Raw genomic sequence first — 15,711 nt, 5'->3', positions numbered from 1 at the left:
AAGGGTGTCCGTGGCCCTCACCACGGGTGCCAGGCGGGAAGGGTGTCTGCGGCCCTCACTGCAGGTGCCAGGCATGTTCTTTGGGGCAGTGAGCTGCACACCATCACAGAGCTGATCAGATGTGTGAGGGAGCCACGTGGACACGAGGTCCCTGACATCTGGCTGCTCAGGCCAGGCCAGGGAGGTGGCCCCACCCAAGGGCCTGGGCTTCGGCGTGGCTCCCAGGACAGCTGGGTCCCTGCTCACCACAGCCACCCAAACTCTAGTTTTAGAAAGGAATCACGGAGCTCCCCCTGTGCTCCTACCTGCCCGTCCCAGGCCTTGGCTGAGCCCAGAAGGTACTCAGCAGGTGGTGCAGGCCGCATTGGCTCGGGCACAGCCTGGGAAACTGAGTCCATACGGCAGCTGATGTGGGCAACTGTGGTGCTGGTGTTTGTGGGGGCCTAGTGTCTGTCCACACTGGCCAGGTAACCAGAGGCCTGCTGGGTCCTTCCTTCTCCCGGGTAGATAAGTGTTCAGTTTGGAAAATCACCTCCGAGCAAACGAGCTAGTCGGCACCTGCATGTCTGTGTTTGCCTGTAATCTGGAAACCACTGCTGAAGGCAGGCTGGAGGCCAGCGCACCCCAGCCCGCACTGCAGGGGGGCCCGGGCCTGGCGGGCCGGTCCCTGACACAGGGAGCGCAGGCTCCCACCCATCGGCCCATCTCCCCCGACAACCGTGCAGTCATGAGGCCGATTAACCCAAATCCGAGCTGACCCCCGCTGGGAGCTGTGGGGCGCTTCGCAGAAGCCTGTCAATGTGCCTTCTGGAGGTGGCGCCTGCCCTACCTAGGGGCCCGTCCCGTGTCCACGGAGCCACGAGTCCAGTCCATTTCTAGGAGGTCAGGGCAGCACCATGGCCCTATTTTTAGAAGACCAAGAGCCAAAGCAGATAATTATAGTAATTACAGCTCTGTGTTATGCAGTGCCACATGGTGAGCAGGGAGGGCCGGAACCACCCGGTCACAGCAGGGACAGTCTGCTCCATCTTCCCCGGGCAAGAAGCAAAATGTATTCACAGTGGAAATCTTAAAAGCAGATGGAAAGTCGGCCGATGGAGGTGTCTCTGGGCGCCGAGATTGGTGTGCGTCCTCATGGCCTGCCCTCCAACCCTGCACACAGTCAGCCCGGCTGCCTCCAAGGTCATTTTTAATTGATAGCATTGGAAATTTGAGAGATTTCAAATGCCGAAAATACAATTTGTTTGATGGAGGAGACACGAGAGAATGGCCAATGTTCCCTTCCCGTGGCAAAGAGGCCAACACAGAAGCAGACAGACACACTGACCAAGTGCTCCAGGGAGCCTGGCTGCCAGGACGAAGGAGCAGGGCAGTGTGTGGGTGTGGGACAGCCACGGGGGCGAGGGGCCGGCACCTGGGAGCTGCACCCGGACCAGAAGGGGGGGCGGGCAGGGTGCCGTGGTGCACGGCTGCAATCCCAGTGTGCTGGGAGGCCGAGGCAGGAGGGTTACAAGTTCAAGTTCAGCCTGGGCAGTTTAGCAACTTGTCAAGCAAGAGTGTGTCTCAAAATAAAAAATCAAAAAGGTCCAGGGTGTAGCTCAGTGGGAAGGCCTGCGCGCAAGGCCCACACAGGAAAGCCAGAAAAGGAAGCGCAGAAGGGGGGGGAGGAGCGAGCAGCCAAGCTCCAGGTGGCTGAGGCCGAGACCCGAGGAGGAGCAGGGGAGCTGAGCGGGGGCGCACGGGGGCTCAGCAGGCTCGTCCTGGGCAAATCTGAGAAGCGGGCTGGCCCCAGGGATGTGTGAGAGGAGGAGCGGGGAAGGACGGGAAGGGGAGGATTGGGGCTTCAGTTTTAGGAATCTCTGTCCCTGTCTGCCTGTCTGTCTCTCTTGTGCAGGGAGACACAGACAGACAGACACAGACAGACACACGCACACACACACACACACACACACACACACACACACACACTGAATCACTACAGCTGTAAACACGGAGGACTGGCTGCAGCCTGGGACTCTGCCCCGCCCTCCCTTTCTCTTTCCCCCTGCTCTGCCTTCCTCTCTCTCCTCCTCTGCCTCCCTGGCTGGTGGCTTGGGAGACTCTCTCCCCCTCTGTGGGCACAGACGTGCCGGCGTGACTGACGGGACGTCCCTGTCGGCTTCGTGATGCGGGCTGTCCTCTAGTGGAAGGATGGGGCTCTCTCCTTCGGACGCCTCTGAGGCTGGGGTGCTTTGCTCCCGGGGCACCCGACTGCGTCTCGTGTACCTCGTGGGCACCATGCAAATTTTAATTTAAGAAGCAGCCCACCTGACAGGTGGGGGTAGTCTCGGATTGAAAGCGTAAGAATCTCTGGCTTCTCGGAAAGGGGCAGATGGGGGGCCAGCGTGCAGCTCAGAGGTGAGCGCTTACCTGGCACAGGCGCGGCTGGGTTCTGGTGGCAGCACTGTGTGCGCACGCGCACACACACACACTCTCACACACACACGAAACGAGACGGGGGTGAGCGTGGCCCTGCATGCCCAAGGCCTCAGGTTCCACCTCCAGCTGTAAAAGGAGTTCATGTGGTGGGAGCACAGAGCCCTTAGCCGGAAGCCAGCACCCTTGGTGGGCGGCTGTGTCCTGCTGCGCGGGTGGGTGGGTGCCCTGTGGCTTCTGGCTGCTGTGTATCCACTGGTGCTGCCTCTGGAGTTGTGACACTTCAGCCACAGCCACTGGTCGGTGACACTACACGTGGCCTGACTCCATGCTGTGGTCACACAGCCTGCAGCCCGTGTGCCCCACCAGCCCGCCTGGGGCTGGCTGTGACTCTGTAGACAGGACAGGGATGTCTGTCCCCAGCAGCCATCACGTGTACGATGGCTCAGGGGACTCAGCTGTCCTTTGTGTGCAGGTGCCATCTCTTTTTCTGGTTTTCTACAGTTGAATACAACCAGTGGGTGGGAGTCGAACAGCGACCCTACCCTCCTCATGCAGGAAGATGGACACGGCTTGGTCTCGCCTCTGCCGAGGGTGTGCTCAGCTTCTCCTCTGCCTGGGGCTGGCTTTGTCACGGGCTGGGCCTCGAGATTGCCAGATGACACTGTAGGGGCAGATGCTGGCTGGCAGTGGAACCAGGGCTCCAGAAGAGAGGCCCTGGGAGGGAGGGCTGCCTTCCCTCTGCACTCTGGCCTACTGTTGCTGGAGGAAGATAACAGTGTTTGTTGAAGGGACTGGTCCCCCGCTCCCAAGCTGGATGGATCGGGAAGACCAACCCTGCCTCTCGCACGACGGGCCCTGCTTCCTCTCGCGTCCTCCTCCTGGCCCTGGACTCCTATTCTGCACATGGTCACACTATTTTTCTAACCTTGCATTTTTAAAAATTAGGTTAATTTTTAGCTGCTACACCCCGACAGTGTAACATTAGTGGGGTGTCATGCGATGTTTCGGGGACCACCGATATTCACTGTGTAATCAGGCCCCGCCTACCTGTTTCCGCCCCAACACTTCGGGCAAAAACTCTGCCACACTCTCTGAGCCAGTACGCAGCACAGTTGGCGCTGCAGTCACCGTGCCGCGGCGAGGAGCAAGCCAGGGCTGGCGAGACAGCTCAGCGATCGGGCACCTGCTTAGGCCAGCGCAGGGCTGGGGCTCGATCCCTGGCACCACAGGCCGCGCTGACCGGGCAACAGAGTCTGGGCGTGGTCGCACACGCCCGCGACGCCAGCTGCTGGGGAGGCCGAGCCCAGGAGGGTCACTATGAGTCTGAACTGTGTAGTGAGACCCTGTATGAAGACAAACAGACAAACCAACAAATTGTGCTTGGAGCTGCAGTGGCCACTCTGACCCGGCGAGGCAGCGCCACAGCCCTCCCGAGCCTGCGTCCCTCCCCCAGCCCCGTCCCCTTAGTCTTCTCCCCGCTTCCTGGCGTCTGTTGCTCTTTCGACCTTTCGGTTGTCCACACTTTGGGCTTCTCGTGGGAGAGACCGTGTGAGGTGTAGTTGAGCTGTGTGTCTCATTTATTTCGCTGAGCGTTCTGGGCTCAAGTGCATCCGTTTTCCAACAGTTGACTCAAACTTATCCTCCCTTAGGCAGGGTGGAGCTCCGGGGCGGGCGAAGAGCACACTTGCCCAGCCCCTTGTCCGCGGACGGCCACAGGCCGCACGCCCAGAGCTCTGTGCCCGGCGCCTGGACCCTGCGGGAGACGCCTTGCAGGAGCAGCGGCCGGGGCGCACGGGTCTGCAGGGCGGCGGCTGTGCGTGTTGTCACAGCCAAATGCACGCGGAGGCCCGGCCAGCGTCCGTCTTACTTGAACAGCGGCCGTCCTTTCCGGGGGAGGCGGGTTGGTGGTGCCCACATGCGCTTCTCCAGCACCCAGAGGTGCCCTCCTTGGCAGCGGCCGCCCTCCGGCCCTGACCCCTCTCCCCGGCCAGCCGCAGGGCTAGCCCAGCCCAGGCGTTTGGAAGTCACCGGCCAGGCTGGCCCTCACCGAAGTGTTCAAGAGCCAGCGCGCTTCTTTTTCTCTGAGCTGCGTGTGCTCTCGGCCTGAACATCCTGTTTTCGCCTCTTAAATTGTGTGTGTGTGTGTGTGTGTGTGTGTGTGTGTGTGTGTGTGTGTGTTGCGATGCTGCGGATGGAAGCCCGGGCCCCAGGCGGGGTAGGCATGGGCTCCACCTTGCAGCTACTGCCTCAGCCCCTGGGAGAGCTAACTTCCTGCATCCAAGGCAGTGGGCAGGTTTCTGTCACATGCTGTGTAAATGTCACCCTCTACTTTGATTTAATTTGTCTTTTTCAGGCCAGGCGTAGTGGTGCATGCCTGTACTCCCAGCACTCAGGAGGCTGAGGCAGGAGGATTTTGTGGCTTTGAGACCAGAGACCAGCCTGGGCTATACAGTGAAACCCTGTCTGAAAAAGACAGGAAAAAAAAACCTTACCTTTTCCTTCTGTACACAGATTTTTGAGAATTTATGCATTATGCTTTTTCTGTTACCGTTTCTGGAGCTGGCGTCTTGCTATGCAGCCCAGGCTGGCCTTGACTTTGCCACCTTCTCCTTCCTCAGCTTCTGAGCCCTGGCGTTGTAGGCGTGTACCACTGCACCAGGCTATTGCATTTTGACCCATGTGGAAATGTCTGTGGTGCACGAGGGAGACAGTGATACTAGTTTTTTTCCCAACCAGTAACTAGTTCCGGTAATTTTCATTGAGATAGTTCCTCTCTGAGTTAAAACGTGCCTCTATTTTAAACTAATCCCCATGTTCCTGAGGACACTTGTGCCCTCCCTGCTGGAGTCTCCTCCCGGCAGCTCGGCCCCAGTGCCCCCGCTGTCCCCTCTCTGGGTCCTCCTGGTGATGTTTGCTGTGTTGAACCCAAGCTTCATAGGCGGGTCCCCTCGCAAAAAATCTCAGCACTGTTACAGAAAATCTCTGCTGTATTTAGGTTAATTAAAGGAGCACTGAAATTTTATGAGGCTGCTTTTCCAAGAATAAGTTGAGATGAGCAATTATTCGAAGTGTTCTTCACATCCTTGGTATTGTGTTTTTTTGTTGTCTTCATGAAAATCATGTACAGTTCTTATTGTTTTGTTCTAAATTTTTTTTCTTCCTTGATTGCATTTAGAAAGAGAACTTTTATGCTTTTTTTTTTTTAAACACTATTGTGGAAATGCAGGAAAGCTCTGGGCTTTGTTTGTTCCCTTTGTCTAGGTCTCCTTGCTAACTTTCTCTGTCATGCGGAGCAGCTTTTACTTTGTGTATCGGGCATACATCATTTGACAATAATCATCATATTATCTCCTCCGGAGGCTTCCTTTACAATGAAAGGCACGGGCTGCCCGCTCTCTGCTGTCCTCCCGCCGTGGCCGACCCTCAGGGCAGATGGTGACACCCGTCGTCGGGAATGTCTTCATGTTTTCTCCACTCTGTTAATCAGTCCCGTGGAACCAAGCCAAGAGCAGGCTGGGTGAGGGCGGTGTAGGCACAGTGAAGGTGGGGACTCGCGCTGCCCACGGGCACGGGGGAGGGAGGTTACCCGAGGCCACAGAGCTGGGGACCTCGCAGCCGCCATCACGGAGGTCAGGTGGGGACCAGTGAGGAGGAGAGAAAGCGCTGGGCAGAAGGGCGACCGGGGCATGGGCAAAGAGTCGCCCCTGGATGCAGGAGACGGAGGTCCAGCGGGGCCCAAGGCGGATGCAGCTGCCCTGTGTGTGGTGCCCAGCTGGCCCTGCGTGTGCCATGGGGGCGCTGTGGCCCTGTGCTCACGGGCGGGGGATTCTGTGGCCTGAGAGGTTACTGTTGCTGTGAAATGCGGTTGTTTGTGAGGCGCCCCAGCAGCGTCGGGCGTGGATTGGGTACGTTAGCGCCCTGTCTTTATGCTGTCCAGTTCCATCGATAATCCTGCTAAGAGGATGGAATGCTGGGACAGCGGTTACTCTCGCATCTTTCCACCCGATGGGCCCATTCTCAGCCTTCTACCCCAGGCATCGTGGCTACTATCCATGTCTAATGCAAGGTTTCTCTGAGACACAGGCATTGCATGCGTCCTGTGGCCTTCAGCGTGGCCGTGGTCCCGTGACACCTCGCAGTCCACACAGGGCGCAGTGGCGGCTGTTGTCCTCAGCTCTTCCTCCTCAGTGGGTCGAACTGTTCCTCTTCCTCTCCAGGGTTTGCGGTCCTCGCCTCTGCTTCCCATTACTGGCCGCTGGAGCGAGTGGACGGGATCCATGAACTTCAGGATGTGACTGGAGGTAACGTGGGTGAGGGACGGGCCCCATGGGGATGGAGCTGAATGGATGGTGCGTGGCTTCCGCTAAGGACGAGCTCACAGGCTTTCACTAGACCATTAGAGACTGCTGTGCTCGGAGGGCTGGATTTAGCATCCCAAATATGACTCAGCTGGGCACTTCCCCGAAGCCTCCCCAGAGGGTCTCCCAGAATAGCCCCACTGTGTGCAGCCCAGCTGTGTGCGAGTCGGCCTGGCAGCCCCGAGTCGTGCTGACCTCAGGGATGACTGCTGGGGCTCCAGCCACCGCCCCACGCATCAGCCAGGACCCGCACCCTGAGGGCCGCCCCGTGGAGAGCGGCAGCGGTCTCTGCCTCACCCCCAGTCTTCTGGGACTCCCAGCGCGTTTCTCCCACTCCAGGGAGGATTCCGCTGAAAGCTCAGGTTTGGCAGGTTGGGGCATCACGTGACTTGCTCTTGGACTTATTGCTCCTGATTGCGCCGCACACCTGGTGGGCATCGTAAGTCAGGCCAGCGTGGGCTGCACCACTGTTGGGTTGCGCGCACACACACACATACCCATTTCCCTCATTGCTGTAGTTTTATCAGCTGCTGGAGATCACCGCCCGAGATTCTACAGTGTTTCTCTAATATCTGAGAACTGAAGAACGTCGGAGCTGGCGTCAGGGCCGCCAGCGTCCTGGGAGCTGGCCTTCAGCCACACAGTGTCACCCTCCTTCCTCCTGGCTGGCAGGCTACAGGCTGGCGTGTTCTCCCAGGCGTCCCGTGTGTGTGGCTGGTCGGGTAAAGCAGCCCGCTGTCCCTCCAGCTCACGTACTCTTACCTGGAGCCTGAAATTTCACGCCACCATCAGGTAGTCAGGTCACCACCTGTTGTCGAGGTAGCTTGTAGGCGGGACTGGAGCTAAGACCGCAGGTGTCATTTCAGACGAGCACCCCGATAATCGGCTGCCTGCTTCCCGCTCCCTCCCTGAGTCCTCTGTTTCTGACTGAGCCTGCTCGTTCCCGTGGAGTTTTCTGAGCACCTTTCCCTGTGAGAAATTCTCCCTGAAACATAACACGATGTTACTGAGTTCCCATTTGTTGCTGAACACGTTCATGTCTGGTGAAGCTGAGTGTGCCAGTGTGTCCCAGGACCCTGGAGCGTCGGGCCCTGCTTGCTTTCCCTGGGGCCCCGGGTCTCAGGGTTGGTCCCCTGTGGGCAGCCTCAGCCGGACCCCAGGCCCGTGAGGTCCGGGTCGGGGACAGCCTCCTGGCTACGCGCGCTGTCGGGGGTCACAGGTGCCGCCCTTGTGTGTGGCCGCGCTGTGCTGCTGAGTGTTGTCACAGTCCCGCACCGTTGTCTCCGTGCGTCTTTGTCCTGTCCCTGTGACGTGGTTTTGATGCGGCCAAGCTGAGCTCAGTGTCCTACCTCTCACAAAGTGTCTGGATGGCGCCCGTGAGGCCAGCAGCCCTTGTGCCCAGCTTCCACTCACAGTCATGGAGTGGTGGCAGTGTCATTGCTGTGTGCTGGGAGGAGGGCAGGGAGTGGGCTGTGGCTCCACCAGCCAGCGTGGAGAGGCAGGCGGGCCCGCGCTTCCCGCTCACTCACCCGTGCGCTTCTGTCTTTGTCATTCCCAGCGTCTCCAGCTTTCAACCTCACTGTGCTCCCCTCCCACACCTCCGTCTTTGTGCCCGCCAGCGACTCTGCCTACTCCAATCTCTCTGCAACCGTAGGTGAGCTTGCGTCTGCTGTGTTCTGTGTTGTCCCGTCTGGACGTGTGGTGAGTCCTAGAGCTGGGTTCTGCGGGACTCCACGGTCCTGGTCCTGAGACACATGGACAGTGGGCGAGGACCCGCAGCAGAGAGAGGCAGGGCAGGCTGGACGAGCTGGGCGCAGGGGTGCACACCCGTGATCCCAGCACGCGGGAGGCTGAGGCAGGCGGACCCCAAGTACAAGCCTGGCCTGGGCAACTTAGCAAGACCTTGTCTTAGAATTAAAAACTGCCAGCAAAAAAAGACCAGTTAATGAAGATGTGGAAGGAACTGTTTTTATTTTCTAAAAAATCTTTTGTACAGGGTCTCACTATGCAGTTTGGACTCATAGTGATCCTCCTGTCTCAGCCTCCCCAGTGCTGGGATTACAGAAGTGTAACACTACGCCTTGTTTTAGTGGCCCGGGCCAGCATGGTTTGCAGTACCAGGGATTGAACCTGGGTCCTTGCGTTTGCCAGGCAGGTACTTTGACTGCCAAGCTGTCTCCCTGGCCCAGAACTGTTTTCATATAAAGAAAATAATCTAAGACCAAACTAAGACTAATACCTAACTTACCCAGATTTTAAAAATAAACTGCCCTGCTCAGAACACCGTACAATAAGAATCAATTCATCCACAAATTATTTTTTTCCCAAGTCTTGATGGAACCAAGAGAAAGAAGATAATTATTATAATTTTTTTAATGAAAGATATATGCTTTTTAAAATGGTAAATAAAGACCCAGCAAAAGAAAACAAAAGCCCAAAATAACTGACCCAAAAGAGAGTACTCTGGCGAGAGCCGGTCCAAGTGAGAAGGGACACCTGCCGGGGAATCAGGGCTAGTGTGGGGGCAGCAGAACAGAGAACAGGGCCACAGACAGTGAGAAGCAAACCGAGACCAGCTGGCGTTGTTTTTGTCTTATCAAGAGAGAAATGTGTGGAATTAATTATCAGTTTAAGTGATGAAATGTAGCAAAAAATTAAAAATTGGAAAGGGGCTGAGGGTGTGTCTCAGTGCAGATGCCCTGGGATCCATCCCTAGTACTGAAAAAAAAAAAAAAAAAAAAAAAACAGAAAAGAGAAGAAAAAGTAGAAGAAAAGCGCCAGGGTGTTGAGACCCATGCAGGGTTCTGTGCGAAGCGGCGCAGGGTCTCCTCCACCATCCTAGGGCCTGGAGAACAGAACCCCCACGGGACGAGACCAGTCCTAAACACAGAAGTGGGATGTTTTAGGTAGGCACGGTGGCACACGCCTGTAATCCCAGTACTCGGGAAGCTGAGGCAGGAGGATCACTGTGAGTTCAAGGCTAGCCTGAGCGACAAAGTGAGTTCAAGGCCAGCCTGGACTACACAGTGAGACCTTATCTCAAAAAATCAAAACAAAACAAAAATTACATGGAAATGGGATTTCTAAAGGGGTTGCATTCTTTGGGGGAGGAAAGGTTTGCTCTTGCATTCAAAATTAAAGCTGATTTAAAACTACCTCATGCACAACTTGGTCTCTTACAAACAACAGAATCAGCATTTCTTGTGCAGCTGGATTTGAAAAGCCGTAGGAGCCTGACAGCCTGATAGCCCCTCCTCCCACCCCCATGGGCTTGAATAGCTTGCTGTCTTCCGGGGATGGGGACGGGGATGGGGATGGGGACGGGGACGGGGACAGGGACGGACTCCAGAGCCAGCTCCTTTCCTGCTTCCCAGGTGGGTGGCTCATAGAGGCCCGGCTTGCAGCCACTGGGCGTAGACAGCTGTGAGCTGCAGGGCTCACCTGGGCCTTTGCAGAACGTGTCACCTGGCTGGGGCTCCCCGGTGGGCAGCTTCTACAATTGCTCTGGCCAGCAAACCCAACCTATTTGTGGGGCAGCTCCTTACACAGTCAGGAGGGACACTGAACAGAGGCTACCCTGGGGACAGCGGCTTAGAAGGCCTGATGTGGCACATGTCCAGTTGATCACCTGCAGCTGCTGTCCCCGGAGGGCTGTAGTGTCCTGTGAGCCTAGGCAGCAGAGGCGGCTGAGCTTGATGTCCCCAGCAAGCACCAACGGCCATCACCTGGGGCGTCACAGGTTCCCCATGGAGGCGGTGGTCCATCTCCCTGGCCCTTGGTGGCTGGCCTGCAGGGCAGTGGCTCTACCCGGGGCTGGTAGCCTCTGTCCTAGCAGTTGAGGGTCCTTCAGGACCCTGGGTGTGAGTCTGGGTCCTCCGCTCTCTGAGGTGGCTTCTGCACTCTGGCCTCCTGTGAGTGGGGTGGGGCTTGTGCAGAGAGGGTGTGGGCGTAGCTGTGTGCCTACCTGCTCCCGAAGAGTTCAGTGGGGGTTTAGGGAGGAGCCCGGCCCAAGAGGTGGACGGCAGGCCACAAACTTGGAGGTCACACGTCACCCTGTAAGAACACACGGGTCCCACCGGCGGGACCCCGGCGCTACACCGTGCCGGCATCATCCTGCACTAAAACATAAAGGTCACTGTCATTTAGTTACCAACCATTAAATATAAACGTGAGCTTTGGTAGACAGCAGCTTGTGTGGCTGTCCTGAGACCCGTGCCCCCCGGCCCAGCCTACGGTCTGTCTTTGTCCCCCAGACCTCATGGAAGCCAAGGTCAACAAGAGCATCTACCTCTGGGAGAAGAAGGGGGTGACGCTGCTCCTGCACAGCAGCACCTCCTGCATCAGCCTCCCTGAGCGGTGCGGCCATGCGGGTGAGTGACGGCCGGGTCTCGGCTTTCCTGTGTGGTTGTTGGGCCCACCTGCTCCGGGCCGGTGGGCGATGGGCCCCGGAAGTGCTCCTGAGCTGCAGGAGGCATGACACTGCCACGTTTGAGCAGGGAGGGGACACAGGTGCTGAGCTCTGGCCCAGGGCTCGTCCTGCGGAGCTGCGTGGTCAGTGGGTTCAATCGTGTGAAGGAAGGGAAAAACCTTTCCTAAAACAGGCGTGGCGGTGTCACACGGGGATTGGGACTGGCTGTGCCATCTGCGGGGAGGAAAATGTGGGTGTGGCTCCCACTGTGTTATTTCTGGCTGGGGGGCGGGGGCACGGGCAGGGCGGCCTGTGCCTGTGAGCCCTGCTGGTGGCTGTGGCTGCCAGCTCTGGCTGACACTGTGGGGAGACCAGGCCTGAGTGGAGAAACACCGGACTCTTCTACTCCCTCCCGGGGTCTCCGAGTGGTTCTGATGAGGCCAGCCTGAGAGGGCAGCAGCTCGCTGCCACCAACCGGGGCACTTTCAGGCCAGCAGTGTTTCCTCTTTTCGACAGCATGCAAATCTCTGTTTCCTGAGGGAGAGAAGTTCCTGAGGGCACGTGGAGGCTCAGGACTCCCACAGCCTCAAGACTGTGGGTCAGCCGTGTGGGCTCGGAGGGGGATGGGCTCTACTCCATAAGGGACAGAGGAGGCAGACGCACACAGGAGGTTCCGCTGGGAGCTCTGGGACTGGGTCTGAGATCAGAACCGCAGCTGGGCCTGCAGACCCGAGTGGAAGCTGGGTGACAATGTCCAGGAGCCCAGGGATGATTTCCCTGTCCAAACCCCAGAAGCCCCAGGCAGGGGAATGTGGCTGGAAGGCCAGAGAGCAGTCGGGTCCCTGGCGTGGCTCAGAGAAGGGTGGGCAGCCCTGCACCCCTGAGCCATCTGCAGTGACCAGTGCGAGGGATGCCCCAGGGCCCAAGGGAGACCCCCTGGCCGGTTCTCCAGATGCCGAGGGGAGAGCGGGAGGCTTTCGAGCTCATTCTGGTCTCTGGCTGTGCTGGGCTTGGCAAGTGGCAGGGCAAAACTAAATTATCTGCTGTGGCTGAAACTAGCAAATGTTCAAGGGTTTCCAGTGTCCCCGGAGCCCCTGCAGTCTCGTGGGTGCCTTGTGTGGCCCTACACAGCATCTTGTGGCCCCACAAGGCCCCCAGAGTTTAGTGGCCAGCTTTCTCTGTGGTCTCCTGCTCAGCTCTGAGCTTCGAGTCAAGTTTCTTACATATAAAGCAAGCCAATGAAAGCAGCCCCTGTGGGGTGTGTGAAGACCGGACCCCCGAGGACTCCGGCTCACCCTGACTGCTCCGCAAGGGGCTGTATGGGCACCAGCCCCGCGCTTGTGACCCTTGTGCCTCTCTTCTTCCTACAGCAGCGGCTGCCTCTCGGGGGTGACACTCCAGAGCGGCTGCTGAGGTCTGACTCACCGTATCCCCCACGCCTTCGCTGAGCCCTGACCTCGTGTGTGCCCGCAGTAACTCGCTCGTCCTCAGACGCGCGGCCGCAGCACGATGGCTCGGGGGTGCAGGGCTGCCCACCCTTCTCTGGTGGTGGCAGGCACCGCGGGCTTCGCCTGGGCCCCCTCGTGGGCCGGCACTGTGCGAGGCTCACCAGCCTCTGAGTCTCCTTGCTTTACAGCCTGGTGGGATGGAGCCCAAGGCTGGGAACCGAATCTGCCTTGGCCCGGGCAGTGACCCTGCAGGCCCGGGCTGCAGGCGGTGCCTCTCCGTGTCCACGTCTGTGGGGCGTCGGGGCGCTGGGGCGCTGGGCAGGCACGTAGGGCACTGGGCTCTCCATGTCTCTCTTGGGGCTTCCCTGGCCTCAGTCGGCTTGCACTTCCGAGCCCACGAGAACAAAGCCGCCCGGTGTTTGTTTGCTGAGGTGAAGCGCAGGGCCGCCCCTCACAGCTGCAGAAGGGCTTAAGAGGCCTGCTCCTCTGAGGTGCCTTTTCACAGCGGTTGTGCAGCTGAGGCAGCCGGCACAGCAGCTCTGAAGGCGGAAGCTCGAAGGCTCTGATGGCGCGAAAGCATCTCACAGTGTGGCGGCGACTCGGAGGTGCTGGGGCTGCGCCTGAGCTCCCCGAGGCCCCGGCTCGCCCTTCGGGACGTGCCGAGCGCTTCTGGGAGGGGACACAGGCTCTTGGTGTTGCTCTGACGAAAGCCAGCATGTGGGCACAAGGAGCCCTCAGCCAAGGCCCTGCCTTTCTGTTTCTTAACTCCTATGGTCGCTGTGTGTGTTTTCATTAAAGAACGATTTGGAGTTGAGGTTGGGGCGTGAACGCTCCCTCAGGAGCCATCCCTGGAGGGCCCTGGTTCCCACAGAGACCCTCTCCCCTGTGCCCCGGCTCCTCCAGCGCCGCCTCCTCCTACTCTGAGATGACGGCATGCGGCCCCTTGGGGAGCCTTTTCCTGGTCACCAGCTGCTGTCCAGGGAGCTCCTGAGGAAGGAACCCGTGAGAAGATGGCTGCTCAGCTGCAGCCGTTCTTGACCTTGGGCCTCAGGAGATGATCGTGTCCCTCAAGAGCTGCTGTCTCGTGGGGTCCCCAGCTGGAGAGCTTGAGAGTGGCTTGGGAAGCAGGCAGGGAGCCCTGAGCCCCTGCAGGTGCTGGGCGTGTGTGAGCTCTAACCGTGGACGCCTGGGCCCCCACACCCTCCGCCCCAGAGCCCCAGGACCCGCCTGGCGTGTGGTGTGTGTGGTGGCCTGAGCCCCATGCCTCTCGGTCTTGTGAGTGTGGGAGGTGCCCCAGGCACACACGCTGGGTGTGCTGGGGCAGATGGCACACGGAGCGCTCTCCCCACAATAAAATAAAGCACAGTGGAAGAGGGCACTGACGTCTGGGGACTCCACTGCAGCCCCGAGGCACAGAGCGCTGCATGACTTTCTTGCTCGATTTCGTCTCTGCGTCTGATCTGCAGGTGCACTAGTGCGCATAAGGCCATTCGATGGGACAAATGGGTCATACCCGGATGTGGCTTAAAAGGACGGAGAGAGGAAAGACAGGCGGCTCGGGGGCTGGCTCCCCTGCCCTTGCAGAAGTCACTTCCGACGCAGGCTAACGTCTCTCTGAGGGACTGGGTGTCCCCGCTGCACACTGGACACGTTGCTGTCCTCTGGGCAGCTTCCCGCACGGCCTCTCAGAATTCCCCTCACTGTAGATGCCCTGGAAGCCCCCGAGGCCTCGTTCCCACGGCTGGCCCTGAGGGGTGCGTGGGCGCCGCAGTGCCCCAGGAGTCACGACCGAGCCCCTGGCCAAGTCAAGGGCCTGGGATACCACATGCAGTGCATGGTCCCCCACAGGGTGCTCTTACAGAAGGAAACTGAGGCCAGAGAGGCCCGGGCTGTGCCGAGCCACACTGCGACTTGCTGCCACCCAGCCCCAAGGGCCATTTGTGCAGCGTGGCGGGGCAGCGTGGCGGGGCAGCAGGCTAGAAGATGGGATCCCAGCCCAGAGACCTTGTGGACCACGAGCCAGAGCCGCGCCACCCCCACCTCAGCTGGACACTGGTGGGCCTATGTAACCCACACCGCAGGCTGCGGTGCAGGTGGCTCCTGTTTCCATGCTTCTGCCTGGTGCCCGCCTGTCCCAGCTCTCTGTCCCCAGCCCAGCTGTTGCAGGGCTCTAAATGGCTGTTTAAAAATTCATATCTGCCCTTTGTAGGTAAGAAAATGTCCTTTAAACACTCACACTTGCGACTTTTCCTTGAAAGTCACAAGACCCACAGGCTCCCTAGCCCTGTGGCAGTGGGTTCGGACATGGTGACCACTCTGCCACAGGGGGCCAGCTGCCATTGCCAGCTCTGTGGTCCTCAGCACACCAGGCCAAGGGCAGCAGCCATTGCCCCAATGGCTCTAGTTATCTTCCACAGTGACAGCAGGAGAGGACAAGGCCCCGTGTCCCCTTTGAGGGGGGGGGGGACAGTGGTGGTGTCCTCCAGTACCTCCAGAGATGGGATGGGAACAGTGTGTCTGCTGGGGGTTGTATGTTTCTGCTATCTGTGTGTACGTGTGTCCCTGCTGTCCATGTGTCTGTGTGTCCCTGCTGTCTGCATGTCCCTGCTGTCTGTGTGTCCCTGGGTTCCGTGTGTCCCTGTTGTCTGTATGTCCCTGGGGTCTGTGTGTCCCTGGGGTCTGTGTGTCCCTGTTATTTGTCCCTGGGGTCCGCGTGTCCCTGGGGTCTGTGTGTCCCTGGGGTCCGTGTGTCCCTGCTGTCTGTGTGTCCCTGGGGTCTGTGTGTCCCTGGGGTCCATGTGTCCCTGCTGTCTGTGTGTCCCTGGGATCCATGTGTCCCTGGGATCCATGTGTCCCTGCTATCTGTATGTCCCTGGGGTCTGTGTGTCCCTGGGGTCCGTGTGTCCCTGCTATCTGTATGTCCCTGGGGTCTGTGTGTCCCTGGGGTCTGTGTGTCCCTGCTATTTGTATGTCCCTGGGGTCCGTGTGTCCCGGGGGTCTGTGTGTCCCTGGGGTCCGTGTGTCCCTGGGGTCCGTGTGTCCCTGCTGTCTGTGTGTCCCTGGGGTCCGTGTGTCCCTG

At 58.9% G+C, this 15,711-nt stretch overlaps 1 protein-coding gene across 2 annotated transcripts in view; it reads left to right on the top strand.

The window, feature by feature from the left end:
- Positions 1–15,711, top strand: part of Adgrd1 (adhesion G protein-coupled receptor D1) — a 98,642-nt gene that overhangs the window by 2,098 nt on the left and 80,833 nt on the right. The window contains exons 3-5 of one of the 2 annotated variants that reach the window (XM_004635955.2): positions 6,636–6,719; positions 8,335–8,430; positions 11,030–11,146. In XM_004635955.2, the coding sequence (XP_004636012.1) occupies positions 6,636–6,719; positions 8,335–8,430; positions 11,030–11,146 (297 nt within the window). The remainder of the gene's footprint in view (positions 1–6,635; positions 6,720–8,334; positions 8,431–11,029; positions 11,147–15,711) is intronic. The other variant, XM_023720630.1, reaches the window with a different exon arrangement.

The sequence above is a fragment of the Octodon degus genome, unplaced genomic scaffold, assembly GCF_000260255.1.
Source record: "Octodon degus isolate 3935 unplaced genomic scaffold, OctDeg1.0 scaffold00076, whole genome shotgun sequence".
Classification (NCBI taxonomy): Eukaryota; Metazoa; Chordata; class Mammalia; order Rodentia; family Octodontidae; genus Octodon; species Octodon degus.
Note: the sequence above shows the minus strand (reverse complement) of the source record. Positions and strands in the feature narration are given on the sequence as shown.